This window comes from Poecile atricapillus, chromosome W (assembly GCF_030490865.1).
Source record: "Poecile atricapillus isolate bPoeAtr1 chromosome W, bPoeAtr1.hap1, whole genome shotgun sequence".
In the NCBI taxonomy this organism is placed as follows: domain Eukaryota; kingdom Metazoa; phylum Chordata; class Aves; order Passeriformes; family Paridae; genus Poecile; species Poecile atricapillus.
The window spans coordinates 87,269,720-87,297,177 of record NC_081288.1 but is presented as its reverse complement, the minus strand read 5'-3'; the positions used below and the strand labels follow the sequence as shown (position 1 = coordinate 87,297,177).

Sequence of the window (27,458 nt, the reverse complement as noted above, 5' to 3'; positions counted from 1 at the left end):
TTCAGCGGTCGGACGCCCCTGATGAGGGTTGGCTTGGGGGCAGTGACGCAGGCGGGATATAGAGCTCCGGGTGTTGTTGCGTCACTGCTGATGTCACTTTGACTGACAGCTGTGGCTCAAAGCACTCCCCTGGTAGGCGGGGCACAGGGGCCGCCGTGCCCATGGAGGTCCCGAGCTGCTCTGGGTCGGGCTGAACCCTCCCATACCCTCCCAGGGGGGACAGGGCTGTCCACTCCACCACCCTAGGGCCGGAAAAGAACTCGGCCGCTGATGCGGAGGCGGCTGAGGAAGTTTCCCGTCCCTCTTGCCTGCAACAGCGTACCGAGCGCTGGAACAGCTCCAAGACAACCCAAATATTGTTGCGAAAGCTCCGAGCCGTCGGAACGCCCTTTTTGTAGATTCTGCCCGCATTTTAGAATCGCCCCCTCCTCTCCGAACGACTGTTTCTCTGGGTTTTCAACAGGCTTAGACATTCCCTTTGCTAAAAAGGCATTCAGGGAGGCTCGCACAGCCTCAGCAGACTGCAAGAATTCCAAGAATTCCGCAGCTGACTAAGACAAGCCCGTCTGTTCTTTATCTGAACCCATATTCTCTATTTCTTCCCCGTCTCCTGCTTCTGCAGTGTTCATAAAAGACATCGTATCTTGTGTGGCTTTAACTGCTGTAATTTCCTCCTTTGAAAGGATTTCCAACACTTTGGGTGTTGTCTTGTGAGCCAAAGGTGTCCCGATCCCCATGGAATTACCGAGGGCAGAGGCAGACCCAGCCTTTTCCGGCATATCCACCAGGGTCTCCCTTCCTGTGTCTGGATCCATAGTGTCCCTTGCCTGGCTTTCAGAGTCCCATTTACTGACGATGACGTCATAAATCACTTTAGAAGCCGGCAGAAGTTTAGTTGCTGCCTGGTCTCTATGAGTGGTTTTTTCATATATTCTCATGTTTATCTTATCCCACAGGCTTGGGGTAAAAATTTTTTGTGGATCCACGTTAGGGAATTCTGCCTGTATCCAGGATAGAAGGCTTTTAAGCTCATCCGTGGATACAGAGATCGGGTGCTCCTTTACCATAGTGTCCAAGATAGCCAAAACCTCCCTCTCAGGTTTGGACATACTGTTTCCCATATTTTTGCTCCCTTTTGACGGCTTACCTGACCTTAGGGTCAGCTTTCTCTCAGCTCTTCTATCCGTGATCCGTTCCACAGCTCACAGACGTCTGGCTTGGCTTCTCTGCTCTCACCAGCACCGGGATTACCGAGATCTTATTTTTCTCATTTTCAGGGAGTTTTCCCAGCTTTCCGCTGTCTTCTTTTTTTTTTTTTTTTCCAAAGGGGCCTTCAGTTCAAGGTGCCACACGTTTTGGCACCACTTTGTCTCTATTGGACACTCGCGGTTGGGTTCTTTCTCCCCTTGAACTGAAATTGATGAGAGAGAGGCAGTTTTCTCTTGTTTGGACTTGGTTGTTTATTCTTCTTTTATCTGCATTACATGTATACAAGGTACAAGGAGCTATGTGCACTAAGATAGAAAGGCGCAAAATGGCTAACAGCGATCTTCTTCAGGGTCTTTTATATGTCCATTTGCCCAATTAACAGATGCCAAGTAAATTATTTTTTCTTAATGACCCAATGACCCAACACCTGTGTGCTGCACTGCAGGATCTTCTATCCAATCACCTATTACTACCCAAAAACCTCTAGAAGAAGATGAAGAAGAAAGGACAAGAGACAATGCCCTAAATCCTCCATCTTGTCTTCTGTTCTCTAAACTAGTTTAAACTCCAAACTTTAACGTTTTTACCCAGTGACTTAAGAAAACTGTCTAATTTACACACATTTTCAGTTTCTCTACTTAACTCTAACAGTTGTCTCCATGGTGCTATATGAAATTCAGTGCTTTCTTGGGTGTCAGAGTTAGGCATCACAGATAAAGGTATATATCTTGCATCTCTGACCCCAACACTCATGAGCAGGTGATGTCCAGCCACTTCCTTGGAAGTAGGGTTTTACTATGCATAGCAGTTCCTTCAGAAGACAAACACCTTAATAAAGAATGCCCCCCCTCCCTTCTTTTTCAATTTTAATGCTGGTCATTACATCATCTGGTATGGAAGATCCCTTTGGTCACTTTGGGTCAGCTGGCCTGGTTCTGTCCCCTCCCAATCCCTTCCCCAGCCTATCAGCCTTTGGGGGCAGGGCAAGGTTGGAGAGAGCCTTGCAGTAGCCAAAACATCCCTGAGTCATGGATACCCATTCTAGCTACAAATAGAAAGCACAGCACCATGAGGAAAGTTAACTCCATCCCAAACAGACCCAATACAGCCTCTCAGAAAATAACCCAAAGGTACCTTGCACAGTCATGGCTTGCTCAGGTTTTCTTTTGAGAAATAAAAGGGAGGAGAAGATAAAAAAACAAGGAATTTATATATTTATTACTTGTATGAAATAAAGCCTTTAAAGGCTCATGCTTTACAAAGATTTCCCCTCTTCTACTTCCCTCCATTTTTCCCATGCTCTAACATCTATCATTTGGATGATGAAAAGGCTTCCAAAGAAGATACAGTCCAATAAAAAAAAACAAAACAAAAAACCCCAAACCAACTCCTAACTACCGATTTTACATTCTTTGCAAAAAAAAACCAAACAAAAACCCCAAAAAAAACACAAAAAACAAACAAGGAAAGGAAAGAACAAAACCCAAGCAAACTATTTCTGATACTCTATACACAGTAAGGTGTAATTATCCTTTGAAAGTGACTAAAGGGCTTCCACAAAAATGTTTTAATTTATACCGTGTTCAGCTTGTTTTTTTAAAATACAATCTAAAAGGAGAAATAAAAAATTTCAAAATTAAGGCAAATGTAAGTATACATGTACATCATCTTTGGAACACAGCAACTATTTGACTACATTGTTAAAAGGTTAGACTAAAAAACATGAAGAGCTAATGAATAAGGATGGCTGCGGGTTCAAAATGATTAGTAATACTTAACATGTAAAAAAATATATCCCCTGTATGATACAATCATTCTTTTCTGATAGTAAGAGATATTAGAAACAGTTGGAGGGGTTAGCTTTGTTTTTTTAAATAAGTACATAGCTTTTAATTCCATTTATATATACACTTTTTCTCTCACATGAATATTTAGGAAATAATCTTTAATTTCTCTACACTTTAGGTTCTTGGCATTATTTTAAGTGACTGCACCTAAACAGTGATTGTTTAAATGTACTCAACCACTTTAAGACAAGGCTAGTCATGTTCTGTAGCTACCTTTTAAAATCAGGTAAATAATCATCTTTGAAAAAAGTGTAAGAATTACCTGATTTGTTCTTTATTGTTTCCTGACAGTCTCTTAACCCAGATCACCAGTCAAGAACAGAGGATTTTGCAGAATAAGAGTGATACATGAATATTTTAAAATCAAGACAAAAAATTTTAAAAGTTTGTTTCAATACTATCACCATAAGAAACAAACTCATAAATTCCTACCTGCTAAGACATCTCCTCTCACTTTTCCACTAATGTTTGAGAGAAAAAAGGCATACCACTTAAGTTTAAAATTTAAATTTCAATAGTCTTTCAGGGAAAATTTTTCCTTAAATATTTCCCAATGCATAATCTAAAAGTTTGCAGATGTTATTTATTCAAACAATTCTTCAATTGTTCTAGATGCCTTGCATCTGCATCCTGTAGAATTAATAGTGTCTTAAGACTGAAAAAGGATTCAACTCTATAGTCATCACAGACCTATCAGTCATCCTTGACATTTCTCTAAACCATGCTTAAGCTTTGGATGTGAAATGGTATCTTTTTCAACATATTCATTTCAGGCAGTGAATATCCAATCAAACTTGTTAGAACATCATCAGCAAAATCTACTTTGAGATCAACTGAACCATCAGAAATATTTTTATATACTCCTGGACTCATTGCTACTTGTGAGGTTTCTATTAAGAGTTAAAATAAAACATTTAACTTTGAGAATTGGAAATTATTCTCCCATCTCATTAGCACTGTGAAGAACACAAGTGAGAAACCTCATTTACAATATAAACAGGTTGGGGTCTGTATTTGTATCATAGAGGTGATTTTTACACTTTAATCACATTAAAGCTTTGGAACTGACAACAGAAGGCTAGCCTGATCTACCAGTGTTATCTAGAGACTCAGACCAAATTTTGGTGGTCATTGTCTCAAGAACATCAGTGATTAATAACCTCTAGCTTCTTGATAGTTTTGGACGCATCTATGCATGTTTAAATTGTATAACTGCACTTGGAACCTATTTATCCCCTAAAGGGGAATGACCAAGGAACTCAACCTCCCTACAGAATTTCACCAAAGAAAAAAATACTATAATAAGAGTAAAAACCCACAAAGTTTTTGTCTTCTGACATAACCTGCAGCTAAGAAAAACATACCCCGCCTTTAAGCTCGCCACAAAACTCTACCACTTGGAAAAAACAGTAGTTACTTACAGGAAATAACCCATTTGTTTACTCATCAACAGGTCTAATCCCTAGCATGTCACACCATTTCCGATAAGTTTCTCATGTCGTCCATGCAGTCCTTAGACAGCCTGTCATCCGCTTGGAGCTGCTACCCTGTGCCAAGACCCCCAGGGGTGGTAAGGCCAGCTGTCACCCCACGTCCCTGAGGACACCGACGAGCTGTAGTGGACAGCAATGGATGCTAAGACGAGATGGCCCGCCCCACCAGTCACATTAAGGACGACACATGCCTCCCTACTCCTCAAACAGGCTGACCAGAGCCCAAGCCCCTTTTCCCGCACCCTACCCTCAGCCGAGCCACCCCACACATTTATCTGAGGCAGTGGGGGTGCCGAACGAGCGGGCGAGCAGAACCAGCAGGATAGCCTACTTCCCATCACCTGAGTTGTAGGTGAAAAGAAATACGGGAATACGCCTGGTCTCTGTACGCAACTCCCAAAAATACCGCGCAACTCAACAGCCAATAGGAGGCATGGCGCCACGCGCGGCTTTAAGCGTCGTAAGAACACTGCTCCGCCTCCTCCAGGACTAGGGAACAAGCACAAGACGGAGTTCTCGCAGACGCCATTTTTTTCAAAAATACCCTCTGAGGTCGCTCTCCTTTACTGCCTTCTATTGTCTCTACTGTTCCTGCCGCTCTTCTCGTGACCACTATCAGGCAGGTAAAACAAACAAACAACCTAGGCACACTGCGGCAGCTACAGGACGGGTAGTACTCCTCCTCGTGATACTCAGGCCTGTCTCGCCGTGCTCTACACGGAGGGCGGGGCGAGCTAGAGACCATCCCTGCCCTGATGGGCAGCTGCCTTACCCAACGGGGCCGCAGTGGGTCCCCCACGGGGGGAGGAGAGAAGGTGGTTGGGCCAGTCATCTGGCGGTGCTGTTGGATGTGTGTGTTGGTAGTAGGAGCTGTTCACCTTTCTCTCCCGTACGTGGTGAGTGCAGGTAAGCACGGTTTGGAGGGGGTGTTGCTTGCACTGGGGGTGTGGGTGGGGGGGATGGGTTAAGCCGGGTTGAAGGAAATTAAGCTGTTGATCGCACCTCTCCCGACCCTGTTGTGTGACACAAAAATATGGGAGGCCTGTCGCCACTGGGCCCCAGGATTTTCTTGGACTCGTGCAGGGACAGCGCGGGGCGGCGGAATTGGTTAGGTCTGGGGACTGCTGCGTGGAGAAGGAGGGGGCTGGGAGTGATGATTCCTTAACTAATGTGGAGTAGTTTTGCGCAACCTGCGGACCCAAAGGGGCCCATCTGCCCTAAGGTAAAGGTGAAAAGGATGATTCGTGTCTGCCGGCAGCCGTCGCGCTTTGGTGGCCTTAGTGCGAGCGCGGCGGCCCAATTGGTGCCGCTCTCGGAATGGCGATGTGGTGGAGGCTGGTCACAGTAGCGGGTGCGTTCTAAGGCCGGGGGGGGGGGGGGGGGCGGTCGCTGCCCCTTTCTGGCGCCTACCTTGTGTAACTGTGGATGGGGGTGAGTTTTTTGGTAATTATGGTGAGGAGAGAGGAAGACGAATGAGGACACTGCTGCGGCCTGTCCGGAAGCAGCCGTGTCAAAACGATTGGGTAGCGTTCTGCAGCAGAGCCTGCTTTTAAGGACCATGCCAGAGTTCTCGTGGTGGGGCTGTTGCACTCTGTTGGGCCTGCTTGAGCTGGGGTGAGGGGCTCTGAGTGCCTCCTTTGTGTCTCTGGTTAGAGCGGAGGAAATCTTGTGACCGCGTGGTGGTGGTTTTTCGGCTCACGGTTCCGCCTAGCAGTGGGTAGGCGCTATCACAGCGGCCGCCATTTCTGCTGGTCCCCGCTACCGCGGAGGTGGGTCTCGGACTGTGGGGATTATGTAACGGCGCCTTTCCCCTTCTCACCTAGGAAGTGAGTTGGGATTTTGAGCGCTCGGCGGCTGGCTGGTTTTAGAAGCTGTGCGAGGGGTAAAGGTGAACGTCATCCCGAGCAGACTGGCGCGTGGGCTGCGGAAGGGGAAGAGTCCGGGTGGCCCTTAGGCCCGGAGGGGGTGGGGTAGAGACACACCGGCATCTCCCAGCCCCCTACTCATGTCCGTGACTGCTTTATTCTTTAGATGTTTTTAAAATGTTGTGTTAGCCAATTTAATCCTGCAAACTTGATTTGCACAAAAGAGCACAGCAACTAGTCGAGAGCATCCTGTCTTAAACAGTATATTACACTTCTTCCCCCTGCAGCTCTAGAATTCTGGGGAGGGTCGTAAATAAAATAGGGTCTGGAAGGGTTAGCCATTTGAACCTGGTGAAATTTCTCTTCCTGTCCTCATCACTGAGTTATAGTAGCGTCTGTTTGGAGACTTGGCTATTCTTTAGGCGGTGCTTTTTCTATTAGCTCAAATTTGTGGCCTGGAAATACTAGCATGTGCTGGGAAGGTGGTGTCTCAGCAGCGACTGTAAAAGAGTGCATGCCTACCGGCAGTGCTTGCTGTTAGCCTGCAAAAACGGGGTAGCTTACAAATTAACGGATGATTAAAAGGACGGTTTAAAAAATTAAACATTCCTCACTTTTTATTCGTGGATATGTGTATCAACCGTTTGTTCAGGCTATGAAAGTTGAGCAATAAAATCCAAAGGAGGGAAAATAGCGTTATTTGTCTGGCTGTTATCTGTACAAATTAATTTTTTAATAAGGTGCAAAATTATTCTGCCTGGACTTCTAATTTGTTTTGCAAGTATTCTTACATGGACTTAGCAAAAATAGTTCTTGTAAGAGGTACCTGTTTCACAAGGTCAAAAAAGTTTGTCTGGTCTTGAGATTCTTCATACGTGTACGCAGAGGTACATTATAGTGTGCTATTTTTAACAATTTTTCAAGTGTGGCTTGTGTGTAATGTTTTGTTCATCTGTTATATTGAATGGAAGGCATGCGTGTAAGTTGATAGAAAACTTATTGTTTAGTCTCAATTTAGAACTAAACAATTAGCAGATCGAAACATAGCATCTCCTAAAAAGGAAACTCAAGATATCGTATATAACATCCTAAAAGTCGGAACTGGATAATAATTCACTTTAAATATCTGAAAATCATTCTCAATAAATGTGATTGCTTAAAACTAGCAAATGCTTGAAAATGAGCAAGGTTGGAATAATTCAGAGTGTAATTGTGTATCTGTAAGCTTTTGTACTTTATTATTATTTCTCATCTTAGTGATGTGTTTGGCCTTGTTTTTTCATTTATAAAGAAAAGCTTTGCAGCAAAATCTCAGGTCAAAGCCCCATTTTCAGTTGTAGCAAGAATCAGACCTGTAAGTGAACAGAGCCTGATCTATGCTGTTTTCATAGGCTTCTGAAGCAGTAGGGTTTTGATCCTGCCCAGAACACTTGAGTTTTGCTCTGCAAGTATATATAAAACTGGTAAGTTCTAAAAGCAGGCATTTCTTCTTGCTTTTCCCATTAGTATGATGTAGAATTAGCCTTTCCCCCCACAAAATAATGTACTATTTTTTATTCTGCAACAGGTTTTACCTTCACTCTTAAGCATAAGAGGTAATGGAGACTGAACAACAGGAAGAGACCTTTACCAACACAGAGACAAATGGTAAATTTTTTAAAGGGCTGTTTTATTTTTGGGGGAAGGAAACTTTTTGAGTCATGGTGTTTCTAACTATTTTGGAATGCTTTAACTGTATCAAATGCTTCATTTAATCTTTTAATTTTTAAATGTCCCATGTGGTTTTACATGGTTTTTGTATCATAAATATGTATTTTTTCTTTGGGAGTATTTTAGTCATGGTATAAGTAACTAAAAGTTATAAGTAAAGATTTGAAAATATTTGATAGCTAAATGCTCAATACTTGTATGGATAATGTGATCACATAAAGATACTGTTAGGCATATCTATTACTGTATTAATTTATTGCAGTTGTTAGTTTGAAGGAATGTATATATATGTGAAATATCTCTAAATATTAGCTAAATGAAAAAACTTGGACATAATTGGTGAAGAAGAATTAGAACATTAGTATTGATTCAGGCCAGTTTTTTAAAGCAATTTGAAATACTGCTTTCCTACTGTTTCACCAGTATTACAGTATTGGACAAGGTACTTTTAATCTTTTGTGCTTTAAGGTTTTCCCAGTTGTAAAAGAAATACTAATTAGATGATGCAGCACTGTTGTAAACAGTGTTATTTTTTCCCAAAGTTTGCAAAAATCTCATTTCAACTGTAGTTTATAGATTTGAATGAATCTTCACTTATTGATATGTAGACTGATGAAGTAAAAACCTGTTTCTGTGCTATAGATGCTCAGGGTAGATGTCAGAAGTTAGCACTGGGCTAATGGGAGGGAATGCTTCACTAGGAATACAGTGCATAACTCGATATACAGTTTTATCATGACTTAGAAAGTTAAATATATATTTTTTTCTCCCCTATGGACCTGTCTACAGGCAAACGTCCTGCAGAAGATATGGAAGAAGAACAGGCCTTCAAAAGGTCTCGGAATACAGATGAGATGGTTGAATTGCGCATTTTGCTTCAAAGCAAAGTATGCTTTTAGTATCGCTATGTTCCTGCTTTATACCATTGCTTAAGACAGTGTATGTTGTGTATGTTTAGAAAAAAACTTGTGCTTTATTTAAAATTTATTTAGAAATATTTTTAAGTGTGCATGAATGATAGTAGAAGTGTATTGCAATCTTCAATAACTTTTTTCAAGGATGAGTCTAATAATCTATGGAACTTCTTTGATTTTAAAAAAATATACTCATCGAAAAAATAAAGACATAAAAATTATAAGCCACTTCTCATGTTTGAATAGAACAAATATTTCCAGGGAAATGACTGTGTATTAGTCTTTAGAAAGCAAGCAGTTTAGAAAATGATCAGCTTATAATTGTAAATTAACTATAAGGCAAGATGAGGACTTCCTCAAGATTTTAGTAATTTCTCCAGATTTAATAAATCTATATGTATCAATGGTAGGAAATAAGGGAGTAATGTTTCATGGATTGCAATTGCTTCATTGACTAGTAGAAATTGTCACAGTAAAACTGCTATTTATGCATCTCCTTTGGTATTTCCAGTTGATGCAGATGTTTGTGCTGTCTGAAGTAACTCAGTCTTTTGTCTTAGGGTAGGGAAATGTTACCTTAACTCTACATGGCATTTCTAATGAATAGTCAAGTTACATGGAGTGCTGCAAAATATTTGTGGTGCTGTTAGCATCATGTATGAACTGCATAGTAAATGCAATAATTTTGCATGTAGTTCTTGAAGTAGCCTGGTAAAAAATTAGTTTTACAGTTTCCCCTCTTGAATATCTTGAGTTTATTCCTGTTGGTTTTAGCAACTGGAGATTAGCAAGTGTTTATATTTGTTTTACATTCTTCAGACTCTACCTACCTGAGTGGTCAGTTGAGTTATGTAGGCTTCAATCAAAAGTAGTGTTTGCTCAAATGTTTGGAGTGGGAAAGTGAAATTTGCAAACATTAAAAAAAGTGATCAAATAAACTAGCAAAGTTGTTGACCTATATAACATGCATGGAATTCCAGAAGTTATTTTTTCAGTCATATGCTAAGTATGAGATGGTTGGGGCCCTGAGCAACCTGATCTAGCAAGTGGCATCCCTGTCCAGGGGGGGGGGGAGGTGTTGGAACTAGATCATCTTTAAGGTCCCTTCTAACCCAAATCATTCTGTGTTATACATGACAGATCCCAGGATAGACCTCTGTGGTACCCCACTTCTTACCAGCCTCTAGGTACAATAAGATCCATTAACTATTACCAGTCATACAACCAGTTTTATTCATCTGCTTGTCCACCTATGATTCTATGAGAATACAGGCAGAATTACTTAGAAACTTAAATTTGAAATTGAAAAAATATTGCTGAGTATTTTTATCTCTGCACTGACCTTTTTTTTAACCTTTTTTTTTTCCCCGTGGTAAAACCATGTCAGTTTGTTTTGATTTAATTTGAACCTTTCAAAAGGAAACAAGCCTCACCCCACCCTTAAATGCATCCCACAAAGTAATGCAGAAGTAGATACGTTGTTCTTAGTCTTTGGTTCAAAAAAATAGTCTGTGCTGTTTTAGCCTAATGTAACTTTTGAAAACTATTTTCCAGAATGCTGGAGCAGTGATTGGAAAAGGTGGCAAAAATATTAAGGCACTTCGTACAGATGTGAGTATACATGAGTTTGAATTAATTTAACACCAATTCTTCTAGGGCACTGCATTGAAAACTTGATTGCATACATTTCTAGAAATTGAGAAATTCAAACCTAGACAACAATAATCTAATAAGCCACTTATAATGATTGTTGGAGAAGATAACTTTAGTTTTTCAATTTGTCTTTTAATTGAAGCCTAGCTCAAGTTATGAGGGAGGAGAGGTTTATATTATACCTCTTTGCTTTCAAACAGGGTTCCTCTAAATTACACACTTAAATGAGTTAACATCTCTAATTAGAAATATTGGCAAAACTTAAAATCTGTAACTATACCATTTCCCATATATGTGAATCCATTATAGCACTATTGAAAACTATCTCTGGTGGCTGGCTTAACCCAGCGATAAAAGAATTCTTCAACTTCCTTTAAAAGAACCCCCAAAACATAATGGTCCATCTGTTTTTGACTTAAAAGTGTGGACATAAAGCACAAAAACATTGACATTAAGGTTTCATGATTTAGATACAGGTATAGAACAGTAAAGAAACATTTTATTTTACTTGGAAGCATTTTTAAATGGTCATGACTTATTTACCTATTCATATTTTATGTGGGTTGACTCTTGTGATTAGACGCACATTCAGCGTAAATGTTATATATTTATAAAACTTGGCAATGCTTCTTAAATTCCATTTGTTTACACTCCTGTACTTAGGATCAGCTACAATTTTTTTCAAGCAAGACTGTTCAACACAATATTTGCCAATATATCATCACAGAATCAGTTCCATCTAAGTTCACAAACTATTGCAACTAGAATTGAGGATTAAGCTGAAATGGTCAGGAATCATGCAAACAAACTTTGGGAGCTAGTGTTTTTGTTTGTTTTAAGTAAACACATCACCTTATTCCAGATAATTTAACTGGTCTGGAATACTAACTTTCCCAACTTGCCCAAAGTTTCAGTAATATGAATCTCAACAGTTTTTGTGTCTATGTTCATGAGCCAGCCTGCTACTGAAACATCATTGTTAAAAGTAAAGTGTAGTTTAGTCAGATAACATAACTTGTGAAGATCCGTACTGTTAAGCCACAGTTGATGTAGCAATCCATTATTGTGTTAATCTTCAAAACAACTTACACTTGCTTCATTAACTGAGAGTAATAAGTATAGTTTGTATTAAATTAAAATTTATTGCTTTTCCCCCTTTTCCCTCTCCTTGTTTTTTTGGCCATATATCTCCGTTACCCATGTACTGGATCGACTTGCCCCTGCGTTGCCCACCATGACGTTGGCCCATCCGCCCCTGAACGCCCATGTGAAAACCCTGGTTGGCTATACCCAAAAATGTGCCCGTTGCCAAACGGGTGCCATACTTGACAACTTCTGATTGAATGCCCATGCCCAATGCCAACATCCACGAACGCCAATGACCAATGCAGTACAATGCAAGTGTTTCAGTCCCAGACAGCAGTGGCCCCGAGCGGTATGTCCCAACAGTTTATGCCTCACTGCCTGATTAGAAAGAGAGAAATGTATTTTATTACCTGCCTTTGATATAAATAGTATCCCCTTATAGACCGTGTATTGTTTTTTTTTTAAATTTTCTGTCTTATTTTCCCCATTAAGTCTTTTTGTCACTGAACTTTTACATGAGTTGGCCACCCAAACAATCCACTTATTTTATTTCAATGGAAAGAGCACAGCTTCAAGTGTTGTATATTTACTGTATTATAAATCAAATTGTTTCAGGAGTCTCTTGCTCTGGTCTTTGTGGCCCACCTTTCTCCCCCCAGCATTGTCCGTTCATAATTATTTCTGCTGAAATACTAACTCTAGTTCACTTTTCTTCACTTCTCATTTGTGTTACATTTTTGTTTGTTTGTGGGGTTTGTTTTGTTTTGGGGTTTTGCCCCTTGTATTTATATTCCATTTTTTGCAGAGCCCATTAGTAGTCTAATTTTTAACTGGTGTCTCAACCTTACTCCAGATATAATGTTGACTACTTACATATACCCACCTTTTCTACAAAAAGGTGTGCTAATTTTACCAATGTATTGGTAAGGGTATACTAAATTAGTGGAGGTGGGGGAAATGAATATTCACTCACACTTCAAGTTTTGCATCAATTTCTTGACTGGTTAATCTATCTGAGCCCTTCCAAAAGCTCTCGTGAGTTCTCTTGCTCTCTCTGCAAGACCTACCTAGCCTTAAATTCTTATATTCATTATGCATATATATTGAACATAAACAAAGATGCATGTGTTGTAAATACAGTTAACAGGTTTACTTTAAATGGACAATATTAATTGTAAGGTCTTCTGTGTAGTCAGTCTTGTTAGAATTTTGTGTATGATTATGAATACTAAACTTATTTCTGCTACTTTCCAACTTTATGTTTTCTGACACTATGGCCTCTTAACAGTATCTTGAGTATAAGTGCAGATACAGAGACAATTGGAGAAATCTTGAAGAAGATTATCCCTACTTTGGAAGAGGTATGTCTCTTAGGTTTGTTTCTTTTTCAGAGGTATAAATTTAGATTTTAAAACAAGATAAATCTAGATGATTGCATCCTATTTTTAACCCTAAATTAGAAAGTAAAACCCAGTCTTTTTTTGAAAGAAGACCTATAGCTCTCAATGTATTTGTTTGCATTGTTTTTATAGGGGAAAAAGAAAATTTCTTCTTAGAAAATTAATATTTGGAACAGCCTCCTTCCCTTCAAACCACCTGTTTCCTGACTAGTTCCCAATTTGAAGTCGCTCTATTGTAATTTCCATTCTGCCTTTGCTTTGTAATCAAGTGTATTGCACTGTTTGGTATATTAAAATTCTTTACAACAGCAATAATAATAAAAGAAATAAAGAAAGCTAATTTGACATCACCTTGTATTGAGGCAAATTACTTTAAAATATGTGACTTTTTTGTTATAGCAAAAACAGTATTACAGTTCATCAGTAAATTAAGTCATACCATGCTGTTTGGAGAAAAATCTTTACAAAGAAAATCAAAATTAGTATTTTGATTTTTTTGATTTTTCAATTATTTTTCCCCCTGACTAATATTTTATTCTTGTATGCATCTTACAGTACCAGCACTACAAAGGTAGTGACTTTGACTGTGAATTAAGACTTCTAATTCACCAAAGTCTAGCAGGAGGAATTATTGGTGTCAAGGGTGCTAAAATCAAAGAACTCAGAGAGGTACTGTTTCCTATTCTTTTCAGATTCTGCTTTTATTCTATAAAAAATTAATTTTTTGTGTTCATATGCTGTGAGTGTAAGCTTCATCTGTGATCTATGATCCTTAAGAACATATTTCATACATGAAGTAGCTGTTGGTGATAGAGCCCAAAATTACTTAGTGTAGTAGCAGTAATCTTTATAAATAAAGAATACTTTTTAAAATTAAAATGCCATTCATCACACCTTCTGGAAGGAACTGCTGAATAGGGTATATCGATGATGTTGGACACGGAAAACTATTTAGCATGAATGGATCTCCATAAACTCTTTAATGATAATTAATTAGCTGTTTGAATATTGTTATTAAAAAGTATGGTGGGGTTTTCTTAGGGTTTTGTTTGTTTACTTTCTGTGTTTTTTAAGTTTCACTACCTTAAAGGCCACTTTTTCCTTTATGAAGGAATGAGGTTTTTTTAAAAAAAGCTAGTGGTCCCTTATCAATCTAGAGTGTTCTTTTCTGTCCTTTCCTCACATTGCATCAAAGGCAATTCCAGGTCAGTTTAGGCATAAGTTACTATTTGTGTGGAATGAGGGGAAGGCAAGATGAATAGACATAATCCTAGCAACATTGCTGTCTTGCATCCAAAGCATATTTTTATGAAATATGGAGGCTTATATAACCTGTAAGCCTATAATGAATATGTGGTCCTTTTGCTTGTATTTGATTAAATAACCGTGTAGATGATCCATAATTGAAAGATTAAAAAAATCTAAATTTTTCACTAGCATTTCATACCAAGTGATGCCATTGCAGGTAGTAAAAATATAATATTTTAAGATTAAATTTGTTGTAAGAACTCAGAAGCCAAGCATTCACTTAAAGTGACTAGAAGTTGAATGATTTGATTTGACTGTTTCTTTTAAAATGTTCTAGTGTGTGTCTTATCCATTTTGTTTTCAATAAGTTTATAAAATTGTTTAAAATACTTCTATTTGAAGATTTTGGGGGTTGCTTTTCTTCTATTCAACAGAACACTCAAACCACCATTAAGCTCTTTCAAGAATGTTGTCCTCATTCCACTGATAGAGTGGTGCTTATTGGTGGGAAACCTGATAGAGTTGTGGAATGTATCAAGATTATCTTGGATCTTATCTCTGAGGTAATGTGTCCTAAACTTACTCTTTCACTGGTATTTATGAAAGTCAGGATGATTTGGCTGGAAAATTATATATTTCCATTTCTATTTTTAATTCAGTGCCTCTTCTCCAGTAACAAAATAAGCATTGGACTGTTAGCACCCTTTGAAATTATTCCTGCTTGCTAGAATTGGAGTGTACCTTATTGAAGAGAGAAGACATTTTTTGATACCAAGGGATTTAGTCATGCTTTACATATCCATAAAATAAGAAAATTTAAATTGGGGCAGAAGGGAGACAAATGTATGTGCCACCCATCGATAACAGCAATTTCTCTATCATAGTTAAGCTCTCAGGAAGCATATCACTACCCCTGCCTTGCTTCTGAGTACTGTGAAATAAAGAACATATACCGCATGAATAAATTCATATTTATATATTTAATATATTAATGTAATGAAATATGGTTATATCAGTGCTAACTGGTGGGAGGGGTGGTGTTGTTTTTGTTTTTCTGTGTCTTAGTCTCCCATTAAAGGACGGGCCCAGCCTTATGATCCAAATTTCTATGATGAAACATATGACTATGGTGGCTTCACAATGATGTTTGATGATAGAAGGGGACGTCCAGTAGGCTTTCCCATGCGTGGAAGAGGAGGCTTCGATCGAATGCCTCCTGGTCGTGGTGGACGACCTATGCCTCCATCAAGAAGAGATTATGATGATATGAGCCCTCGCAGAGGACCTCCACCACCGCCACCAGGCCGTGGTGGCAGAGGTGGCAGCAGAGCTCGTAATCTTCCTCTTCCTCCTCCACCACCTCCTCGTGGCGGGTAAGCTGTTGCATAAATGCACTGTACAAGTTGAGTAACATTTACTGAATTGTGCTCATGTTTCCAGGACTTGTTTCACACTCCATGTTGGTAGTGATTATGCAGGATTGAGTGTGCATTGCACTAGAAAATTTTGAAAAGCATTTGAATTTAATTATTTCTGCAGTATCATCAGGACTAGTAGTTCTGTAACTTTGTCATTGAGAACTAGGCTAAAGCACTCAGAAATTCATAATTGTGTGCAAATTGTTAAAACTCGAATTGGGATATATAAACTGGTTCATAACATGAGTCATGTGCTGCTGCTTTTTCTCATTTTAGAGATCTTATGTCTTATGACCGAAGAGGTAGACCTGGAGACCGTTATGATGGAATGGTAGGAGGTTAAATTTTTTTTGTTTAGTAAATACAGTTAGCACTTTGAGGAAACTTCTTGAACACATACATTTAAGTGTGGAACACGTGTGCTTCTGATAAACTTTGATATCTCCAAAATGTTTTGGTCATACAAATGGTCTCCTCAAGAAATACAACTGTTTGAGCTGTAAAGAGTATTTGGGATGTGATCTGCTGTGTGGTTTTGGTTTGTGGGATTTTTTTTTTTTTGTTTGGTTAGTTGTTTTTCCCTGCCTACCATCAATAATGGAATAGAAAGTTTTGTAGAGCACAGTCCCTGCAGGTTTTATTACACAGACCTTCTTGTAGACTGTTTCTTGTTAATCAGGATGACAGAAACAGAAATTGGGAGGCTGTTCAGATTAAGAAAGCATGTCAGAACAATGTTATCCAACATATGTTAACAAAATTTAAGAGAACATGAATAATATCTTTAAAGGGCTCTAGTTGGTCTGGCAGATAATTGCTTTTTCAATTCAGTTCTTTATGCCAATTTATGTCTGAAAAAAAAATCTACTGTAATTTTAAATAGTTTGGAGCCAAGACCACTGAGAAGATGAATTTTAAATGAAATTAGATACATTTCAATCATGTTGGGGGGTGGGGAGAATTAAAAAATGCATAAAGATATTCTTCCACGTTGTACTCTGAAAATATGACTTCCTGGTAGTCATTTATTGTATTCTTTATTGTATCCTCTTTCCTGGGACGAGAAATTCTAGGTATCTAGGAGGTAAACCTCTGGTTAACATTCTTCTTTTTCTTTTTTCCTCCTCTGCCTCTGTTTGGCACATTCTTTAAGATGACAGGTTAGATGAGATTATTTTATTTTAAATAAATGGAAGAGAAAGTAGAGGAGCTATGAAATGGGCTACCTAAATGAGATTTACACATTGGTGCCTCCTGGGAGGAAGAGGCAATTACTTCCAGTAACACATACTGGAAGTACATATTGAAAGAATGTCAAAATTGAGGCACCAGAAACCTAGCAGAAATATTAAAATTAAAGACTTACATTTAAAATTACTAAAACCAAACAGATCACCCCCACCCTCCCGAAAAGATGTAAACAAACCCACAACATAAAAACCAGCAAGTTGTCTATGCTACTCAGGATCTTCAGAAACTAGGAGTCATGAACTAGACCTCTAAGATCACTTATTTGTATTTTCATGTTTTCAAAGCTCAGGTTTTGTGTTTTCTTATTTGTATCTGGTCAAATCAATGTCAGGGCATATAAACAGAGCAATCTGCCCTTCCTTGGGTATGTGGTTGAGCAGTCTTCAGCTTGGGCAATAGTGTGTTCTAGTTCTGTTCCATTCCATTTAGAATGGAAAAATCTATTTGAAATCTAGTCTGACTTTGATCAGGTTGACCTTGGCTTTCTTGACATGAGTTTCTACAAATAAATAGGAGTCATCTCTGCTCATTTTCCATGTTCTGAAAAGCAGTTCTATTTCCTCTTCACAGTGGAGCTGGTCATGGCTTTGTCTGCTTTATGCATGAGTTTCATAAACAACCTACAATGAGGACTGCTTTCTGACACAGATCTTATTTAATTTCTAGTTTTGGCTAGCCATAATCCCAGTATCCTTAATTGTATAAGTACATGAGAAGTCTTTCCATGGATTGTGAAACTAAAGCTAAAAGGGTCATACTAGAAATAAAAGGTCTTGAGCTACTATACATTTCATGTAGAAACCATTATGTAGTGAAACATTTAGAGTAAACCAACATCATTGTTGTTTGTGAAGTAATGCATGGGAAAGGCTACTTTCAGAGAGTAGGACTGCCTTTTTACATAAATACATGAAAAGGCAAGAATAGAGTCTCTTCAGACCAACATTTTGGAGATGTGGAATCTACAGAAATCCTCATTGATCAGACTTGTAAGATGGTGAACCAAGACTGGATGGTAAAACTTGACTTTTCTGAGATGTAACAAGACTGACAGTCTTGTAAATTTGAAGATGGGAGGAAAAAATAATTGTGTGTGTGTCACTGTTGGACATGCAATGATTCACACAGACACGGCTCCTGTATGACAGGGAAAAAACTGGTTTTATTCTTACAACTTCAGTATTTATAGATTTTCAGCAATGACCAGGGATTGGATAGTTAGGTTACCACCTTTCCAATCACACTGGTCATGCGAGATGTCTATCAAAAGAAGTGTATCAGAAAGAATGTATACATATCTATGTTTACAGTCACTGTCCTGGGAAAGTTCTTAGAAATTATATAAACAAGATCAAAAGTCTGAGTTTTCAGGGCAACATGTGTATGTGTATATATGTAATTTATTCTGAAGCATTTTACTGAAAAGCATATATGCATTGTTTCTCTTATTTACAGTGGTATGTATTTTAGACGGTAAGTACTCCAAATCAAATGTTTATGGGCCATGACAGCTATTTTGATAGCTGAGAAAACACAAATGCATTTCGGCTATTTCTTTTTTAACACCCCCATCCCCGTGGGTGCTTTAGATATACAAATGCACAAAAACATATCAGGGAAAAAAAGAAGGTTAAGTACATATAAAGCTGTTTAACCCTCCTCTTCCCCTTTTTTTTTTTTGTTATAATGGCTGATGCCTAATGCTTTCAAAGTATTTTTAAATTGGAGTTAAACAAGAGCTAAATCAGTGTCTGTTGTACTGTATGTTCAGACATCTCATCTGGTTTTCCTCATTCAAATGATTCCTACTGCTAAATCATTATATTTATGTGTGTGTATATATATACATGTGTCTGTATTAGCATTTCAATAACAGTACATACCCTAAAAAAATATTAAACGTAGTTCATGTTTTAAGAGACTTGATGTTAAGGAGCATGTAAAAAAAAAAGAGTGAAGAAAAGATGTTTGACACATCTATATAAATACTAAAATTAACAAAATTTCAATTTTCACTCTTCTGGGCCGAGGAATTTCCCATCAGTTAGTACTGCATGTGTGTTTTTCAATTACATGCAAAAGGCAATAAATTCTTATCCATACTAATAATTTTGTCTCATCCAGTCAGTCTTGTATTTGGTTTTGATTTCATTTGCATTGGTTACCAGTAGTAACTAGCACAAATGAGTCTGTAGAGAAGAAAAGTGTATGCACCTACTATTTTAGGAATTGTTTTTAAAGCAGCACTTATATTTTCCTAGAATCACAGAATATCCTGAGTTAGAAGGGACCCACAATGATCGAGTCCAACTCCTGGCTCTGCATGAGACACCCCAACAATCCCACCCTGTGCCTGAGAGCATTGTCCAAATGCTCCTTGAACTCTGGCAGCCTTGGGGCTGTGACCAGTGCCCTGGCTTCTAGTGCCCAACCACCCTCTGGGTGAAGAACTTTTCCTGGTATCCTCCCCTGACACAGCTTTGTGCTGTTTTCTCAGGTCCTGTCACTGGTCACCCGAGAAGAGATCAGTGCTGCCCCTCCACTTCCCCTTTTGAGGAAGATGTAGACTGCAATGAGGTATCACCACAGTCTTCCCTTCTGTGACCTCAGCTGGTCCTCATATGGCTTCCCCTCAAGGCCCTTCACCATCTTTATAGTCTGCCTTTGGATGTTCTCTAATAGCTTAATATCTTTCTTCTAGTCTGGCACCCAAAACTGCACACAGGACTCAAGGTGAAGCCATCCCAGTGCAGAGCAGAGTGAGACAATTACCTCCCTTAACTGGCTGGTGATGCTGGGCCTGATGCACCCCAGGACACAATTGGCCCTCCTGGCTGCTGGGGCACTGCTGCCTCATGTTAAGGTTGCCATTGAGCAGGACCCCTAGGTCCCTTTGTATGGCACTGCTTTCCAACATCTCTTTCCCCAGTCTGTACATCCAGGGTTGTCTCATCCCAGGTGCAAAATCCAGCACTTTCCCTTGTACTTGATATGGTTGGTGATGCCAGTCCTCTGATTTGCCAAGATCTCTCTGCAGGGCCTCCCTGCTTTTAAAAGAGTCAATAGCTCCTCCCACTTTAGTGTTGTTGGCAAAGTTACTTAGTATACCTTTGAATCTTGTGTCCAAGTAATTTATGAAGATGTTAAAGAGAACTGGCCCTAAAATGGAGCCCTGTGGAACCTCACTAGTGACAGGTCACCAGTCTGATGTCACCCCATTCACTATAACCCTTTGTGCCTGACCCATGAGCCAGTTGTTTACCCACTGCATGTAGTGGTTATCTAGCTGTGTGCTGGACATTTTGTCCAGAAGGATCCTGGGAGAGACAGTATTGAAAGCTTTACTGAAATCTAAAATGATCATACCAACTGGCTTCCCTTGATCAAGTGGCTAGGTTACCTTGTCATAAAAAGAAATCAAGTTTGTCAAGCAGGACCTTCACCTCATGAAGCTGTGCTGGCTGTGACCAATGAATTCAATGCAGTCATTATCTACCAGGTGTTTTTCAGTAACTCCCAGAATAATCTTCTCCTTAACTTTACCAGGCACTGAAGTGTGATTGACAGGCCTGTAGTTTCCATGGTCATTTTTGCCCTTGAAAATTTGGACAATTTTTGCCAGCTTTCAGTTAGCTGGGACCTCTCCAGATTCTTAAGATCATTGAGGGAAGTCTCACAATGACATCAGCCAGCTCTTTGGGTACTCTTGGATGAATCTCATCAGGCACCATAGATTTATAGGGATGCACCTACAGCAGCAGATCCTGCTCGGCTTCAGGCTCAACTGGAAGTCGATCATTCTTGCAGACATGGTCCTTCAGCTCAGGGCACTGGAACGTCCTTGGTCTGTCATCCAAATTGAAGACAGAGGCAATGCATTAAAGACATTGGCCCTGTCTCTGTGAGGTGGCCATCTTCATCCTGTAACAGACCAATGTTATTTATGGTCTCCTTTTTGTTACTGATATATTTTTAAAAACTATTTTCCCCCACAGTTCTGGCAGCTTCAATTCCAGTTGAACTTTGGTTGCCCAAATTTTCTCCCTACCAGGGCAAGCAGCATCTCTGTATTCTTCCCATATCACCTGACATTGGTTCCACTGGTCATACACCTTCCTCTTTTGTCTTCGCTCCAGAAAAAGATCCCTGCTCAGCCAAGCTGGCCTTCTGCCTCGCCTGCTTGACTTCTGTCATTTGGGAATTGCCTGTGCCCTTAGGAGGCGGTGCTTAAAAAGTGACCAGCACTAATGGACCCCAGCACCTTCCAAAGCATTTTCCCAGGGGACCTTACTTGTTCCCTGAGCAACTTGAATACCACTCTCCTCATGTCTGGGGTTGAAGTTTTGCTGGCACTTTTTTCCTCTTACCAGAGATTTTAAACTCTATTGCTTTGTGGTCACTATGGCCAGGATGGCGACCAATTGCCACTTCACTCTTGAGCTCCTCTCTGTTAATGAGCAACAAATCAAGGAAGGCTCCTTTTGTAGTTGGCTCCCCTAGTACCTGTACCATGATGTCATCCAGGTGTTTTAGGAATCTTCTGGCCCTGGTTGTGCCAGCTGTGTGGTGTTCCAGTTAACATCCAGCAAGATGAAGTCCCCCAAAACGACAGGGGCAGTTGATTTGGAGGTGTCTCTTAGTTCCTTAAAGAATAATTCATCAATGGTGTCATCCTTTTTTTAGTGTGCTATTCATATCATGTTGCATGTTTTAACTCAACCAAGGCCTTTGCCGTAATAGTAATTTGAAGTGGATACTACAAATTGTTTTTATAATTTTGTTGATTTTTTTCCCAATATTTGTTAAAGAAGACTGAAGAGATGCTATATGTCACACTTAAGAAAAAAAAAAGTAACTGTATTTCCAATATAATTAGGCAGTAGTAGATTATTAGTTTAGCTGTTGGCTATATGAGGTATATGGAAAATAATAAAATATGAGAAGCGATGTCCTTCCTGCTTGACCCATTGGTGACGCAAATATATCAATGACAATTACTTGTTTTATTAAATTCCTTTCCTGATTTTTTTTTATGCATATGAGAAGTAGAAGGTTTTGGTATCTGTAACATCTTTTACTATATAGTACAGTTCTAGTACTTAGAGGTAAAAAAAAACAAGCAACCAACTGTTCAGGCTTTGCTCTGCCCTTAACTGTCTGACATCCTTTGTGTAAGAAGAAAATCTGTTTACACCACAGAGACAAAGAAAAAGGAAGTGTGACCAGTAACAGTTCCCTAGCAGTGAAAGTAAAAGGGAGTAAATCTTGTAACTGGTCTGTTATTTACTTTTGAGCCTTTGTAGTAATTTAAGTAGTGCAGAAAAATGTATCTCTATATTGCTGTGTGTGTTTGCCAAGTTACCTATAAGCCTCTATAACATGGACTTAGTTTGGATTCATTTCTTCTTTTCCTTCTATTACATTGTCCCTGGAAGATGATGCAGTGTCATGTAGATGCCTGCGATGACATGCAGCCACCAGAGTTGGTGAGTGTGCTCATGCTTTTATTTGACTAGTTTAATAGTTTATTTTTGAGGAAAATAATTTGAATTGTTTAAGTGATAACTGGAACTTTTTGAGATTGAATGTAGTTAGTGGCAGCTCGCACCTTTGAAAAATCCCTAAAGCTATCATTGTAACTCAGGTTATTAGCAGTTTATGTCCTGAACAGTGAATCCTATACAGGCAGTTAATGTTCCCCAATGGAAGCAAGCAGCAGCACAGTCAAGAGAAGCTTTTCTGTTGTATTGTCTCTTTTGTACCCTATTTTACTGTTTCTGTTGTAACTTTCACTGTAACTCTTGCTTTGTCAGCACCCTGTAGGTGCATCTATTTAGCAATATGTTTTATTTTGACTTCATCATGTTGTGCTTTCCTCTGTTTCAAACGAGGAATGCTAAAAGTAATTCTTTATTTATAGTTCTGGATAAACTTGTGCATTACCTAGCCATATATTTGAAAGTATTCCATTTGATTTGTGTTTATCAAACTTCTTACTTTTAGAGGGTTTAGGGAGGAAAGTTCAAAGGGTATCAGCAAGTGTTTATGCTGTGTAGAAGATGGCAAAGTGCCACCAAATATTAAATGTTAGTTCCAAGCTTACATAAACACTGCAGTTAGAATTACTCATCTGCTGTCAAATTAATTTGCTGTCTTGTAGTCTGGGGAGGGGAAGCAGCAGAAAGGATCAAGAAAATGATTGTTCAGTACAAGTTAGCCCAAAAAAGAGATTCCCTGGGCAAAATACCAACAGAAATAGGTAAAAGAGTATGTGTGGAATATGCAGCTCTGATCAGTCTCTAAATTAAGTTCTAAGCAGTGTCCTTCATTGTTTTGTATTTTGCACTCCACTACAAGCTCTTTTTATATTGTATTATGGTCTGTATTGCTAAGCAATGTGATTGCACAACACAGGTTGCTTAGAAACAGATGAACAACTTTTTCTGAATAGCTTCCATTTTGATGTGGCTCTAAAAAGCTGACAGGTGTTTGGTTTTTGTTTTGGAAAAAAATTATTGCATTACAACTTCTGTAAACCAATAGTTCACACAGAATCCTGTATTTCAGTGTCATCAGTTGAATTCTAGAGAAGTGTCCACATCTATTTCTGCTTCTACAGGAAGATTAAAATGAGTGTGTGTGCATACAAAAGGCATTAGATCAAATTAAGCACTTGATATCAAATACCCATCCTAAAAATAAAAGCAGTCAGGAGAGCTGCAGTACAGTGACTTGGATTTGTTATATTATAGTTTTAGCAGAACAGTAGTAATAAGTGCCATGATTGTCCCTTCTAAGATGGCAAAGGATTATTGCATAGTCTGAATGGAGAGACAAGTTATAAAGCTATTAGAGTTGAATTGGTTTTTCCTCAAGATGGAGTAGGAGGGTTGACAGTTACCAGGTAAATGTCTTGTCCCAGACTGAAACGTTAATTTCTCCTGAGCTGTATAGGTAGTAGTAATAAGGCTGAACTCTGATCTTTGGATTTGAATGTTAGTTTAGCTCAAGGGTCAGGAGTAGATCAACATCAAGAGCTGTTTATTAACTGAATTGATAAGGTTGCTTGGTAAATTGGTATGGCTGCATCTTAATGACTTATTCTTGGAGATTTTAACAGAGCTAGCTAAAAGGTTCTTATTAGATATTCCTCCCTGCCCTCTTGTTCCTGGTCTGCCCTCTTCCCCACTGTCTTTAATGACACTTAGATTAAGGTTATGGGTTAGGATTTTTGCATAAAATAGGCTCAAAGTTAACAGTATGATACTTGAGATGAAAACATGTTAATGAATCACAGCTGGTTTTACTATTTAAGGTTTTTCTTTCTCTTTTTCCTTATAGTTTGAGGGTGGTTCTGGATATGGTAAGTTTTTATACAGAACTTTAACATGCACTTCATTTAGTCAGTAAGAGGCTTGATGCATATGTTTAAATCAGACTATTCTTACACAGGGGGCCGTGGTTCATATGGAGATCTTGGTGGACCCATCATCACAACACAAGTAACAATTCCCAAAGATGTAAGTGAAGCTGACTTGCTTTCCAGTTGTGTTTAAATAAATAAATAAAAAGTCACAGCCTTTTCTTAGGCTATGTAAGTAAATCAGAAGTATTCAGTATGCTTGACAAGTACTTTAATGTAAAGCAAGTGTTTCTAAATCATCAAAAGTTTATTCTTAAGGATGTTTGTTTTGTCTTGACTTCAGAGATTGTACTAAACTATTTTTTAATTGTTAATATTCAATAATAGAGACGGTATTATATAACTTGGTTCTTCCAACTTTATCACACCTGTGTTTAATAATATACATTACAACAACTGCTTTGAGGCTGTAAAAGAGTAAGCTTCCATTGTAACTCTTAAAACTAAATGGATGGAAGCTACTTGAACAGTACTGTTCAGAGAAAGTTGGTATAAAGAAATGAATGCTTTATTTTCTCCCCTAGTTGGCAGGTTCTATTATTGGAAAGGGAGGCCAGAGAATCAAACAAATACGTCATGAGTCAGGAGCTTCAATCAAAATCGATGAACCACTAGAAGGCTCAGAAGATCGAATAATAACTATTACAGGAACACAGGACCAGATACAAAATGCTCAGTATTTACTGCAGAACAGGCAAGTTGAAGTTTAATGCTGTCCTTACTGTAATTTTTAAACTGACTTTCCTACTACTGCATTCTAAAGCTCTTCTTTGTAATATAGTTTTTAGAAGACAGGATTTAAGTAACTATTGAACCTAACTTCTCTAGTGGTAGGTCTGCCTTGATTCTCTTCTCTGTTCTAACACAAATGAAAATTCCCTCAAAACTAATCTTGATGGAAGACACCTTGGCCAAGTAGTCCTCTCATTTCTCTGGTGAAAATTGCTGCAAAAAAATTACTTGTAATTAATTATATAGAACCTGTAGAAAAGATAGAAGATTTCAGTGGACGTTGGTCTAGTTCTGTGTGGAAGACTAGTGATTTTGTTGTTTTTAGATAACCGACAACAAATCACAGTCTGCCATATGGCACAGGCCATGCCTCTACAGGACAAGTTGAAATCAATTGGTGCTGTTATGCAGCATTTCACACCTTGCTGGCATTATTTTCTCTTCTTCTGAATATTAATAGTTTTGCACATAGTTTACTTAGTTTTGCTTTAATAACATGTTTGCTATCATAGCATTTTTTAATGTTTACTTGAATGTTTGGCTTTAGATTACTAATATTTAAATGTGCTTTAAATAATTATATGCCTATAATTATTAGTCATTAACCTTTTAAAATTATTTACTTTAAATAGTATTTGGAATTTGTAGTTTAATCTTTAAGAATGCCATTGTGAATATTGATGCAAGATGTATGGTCAACCATTCTAATACATGCTTTTTTCTTTTTCTTTTATAGTGTGAAGCAGTATGCAGATGTTGAAGGATTCTAATGCAAGATTATTTTTTCTTTTTTATAGTGTGAAGCAGTATTCTGGAAAGTTTTTCTAAGACTAGTGAAGAACTGAAGGAGTCCTGCACCCTTTTTTTTTTTTTTTTTTTTTTAAATATCTGCTTCTGTTTAAATAGCCAACATTCCTCTGCTTCATAGGTGTTCTGCATTTGAGGTGTAGTGGAATCTGCTTTTCGCCAGATGTAATGTTTTAGTTCATTACAAATATTTGGGGTAGGAAGAGGTTGCACAAGACTAACACTGAAATTTTGAAACAGCAGCAGAGTGGATTTTATTTTTGTTCAGTGGTGGTAAATTGTAATGTGGTTTTTTTTTCCTGTAGCTATTGTGAACACCCTGCTTTATGTACACTGTAATTTTTTATTATTTTTTTTTTAAGGGGGGGAAAGAACTGGTTGTTCACATGTCCCTGGTATCCTTTGAGGGCAGTGTGCAGAATGTAATGTTCTTTTTTAAGATGTATTTTACAATTTTTAAATAAATTTAGTGAACCTAATATTGGTGGACATTTTTTTATATATGTAAGGTAATATCTAAAATAGATACACCCTTTCCCCCCCACCCCCCAAGAAAATGTGTAAATGAAAGTTGCTGTTAAGCTTGCTCTTCTGCTTCTTTGAGATAGATGGAGTTACATGTTTTTGGCAAATTAAAGAAAGTGTGAAAACTGGCTTGACTTTGCTATTTGGGGAAAAAAAGTAAAAAAAAAATGCTAATGTGTGATATTTGACCTTTTTTCATATTTTTGGCCCCCTGAAGTGTGTGTATATATATATATATATAACCAAAAATATTTTAAAACTGTGATGCCACTGAGTTAAGTGGGTTAAGTACACCCGGTTCTACACAGCTTGCTTAATGCAAATATTGTTAAAAATAGCAGTAAGTGAAATGAATGAATTAGTACTTTTCAGAGCTTTCATTTTTGTCAGATAGAAACTTTTATGAATTGACAAATTGGCAGTATCTAACTTGATTTTCACTGTATACAGCTTAAAATTTCTTTGGTTTCCCTATTTCTTTAGCTTCATAGGAAATATTTGTGAGAAATAAAAAAATAATAAAGTACTTCTGGAAATTTCATGTAATACCTTGGCATTTGTATTTATAGTTTACAAGTTTTATTTTCACTTCCTAAATAAAAGCAAGAAAAAGAAATTCAAGAACTTTGGAAATCTCAATGTGATTGATCCAGAATAAGTGGATTATTTCACTTGGGGGGGTTGTGTCTTGAACATTTTATTTTTCTCATCTTTTTGAATCATATGGAATAATTCCTCTCATAACAAGGAGCTACACTTACAATGTAATAGGAAAGGGCAAGGAGCTAAGAGAATACCTACTTAGCAGAGCTATAATCAATCCTTAGAGAACACCCAAAACCTGCTTTTGACTAGGGTAAAGGGTATGGCAGTTTTC

General features: G+C 38.3%; 1 protein-coding gene across 11 annotated transcripts; it reads left to right on the top strand.

Annotated features, from left to right (window-relative positions):
- Positions 1-5,037: 5,037 nt before the first annotated feature.
- LOC131592505 (heterogeneous nuclear ribonucleoprotein K) lies at positions 5,038-27,127 on the top strand. Of its 11 annotated transcripts, none has more exons than XM_058864057.1 (16): positions 5,253-5,455; positions 7,806-7,877; positions 7,982-8,061; positions 8,902-9,011; positions 10,593-10,649; positions 12,083-12,126; positions 13,066-13,138; positions 13,733-13,846; positions 14,860-14,988; positions 15,491-15,798; positions 16,120-16,174; positions 22,530-22,580; positions 24,436-24,457; positions 24,532-24,614; positions 25,042-25,211; positions 25,986-27,127. In XM_058864057.1, the coding sequence occupies exons 3-16, from the start codon at positions 8,013-8,015 to the stop codon at positions 26,017-26,019; spliced, it is 1,299 nt and encodes a 432-aa protein (XP_058720040.1). In that variant the 5' UTR covers positions 5,253-5,455; positions 7,806-7,877; positions 7,982-8,012; the 3' UTR covers positions 26,020-27,127. The 11 variants fall into 11 exon arrangements, with proteins under 11 accessions (XP_058720047.1, XP_058720050.1, XP_058720043.1 ...); XM_058864063.1 differs by having other exon boundaries at positions 5,258-5,455; positions 8,914-9,011; XM_058864058.1 differs by lacking the exon at positions 5,253-5,455 and adding an exon at positions 6,034-6,318.
- The last annotated feature ends 331 nt before the right edge of the window (positions 27,128-27,458 follow it).

Excerpts from the sequence above, each read along its gene's own strand:
- LOC131592505 (XM_058864060.1), top strand. The coding sequence starts at position 8,013 with ATGGAGACTGAACAACAGGAAGAGACCTTTACCAACACAGAGACAAAT. Across the intron at positions 15,799-16,119 it reads CCACCACCTCCTCGTGGCGG|AGATCTTATGTCTTATGACC; the intron begins GTAAGCTGTTGC and ends TTCTCATTTTAG. Across the intron at positions 22,581-24,435 it reads ACATGCAGCCACCAGAGTTG|TTTGAGGGTGGTTCTGGATA; the intron begins GTGAGTGTGCTC and ends TTTTCCTTATAG.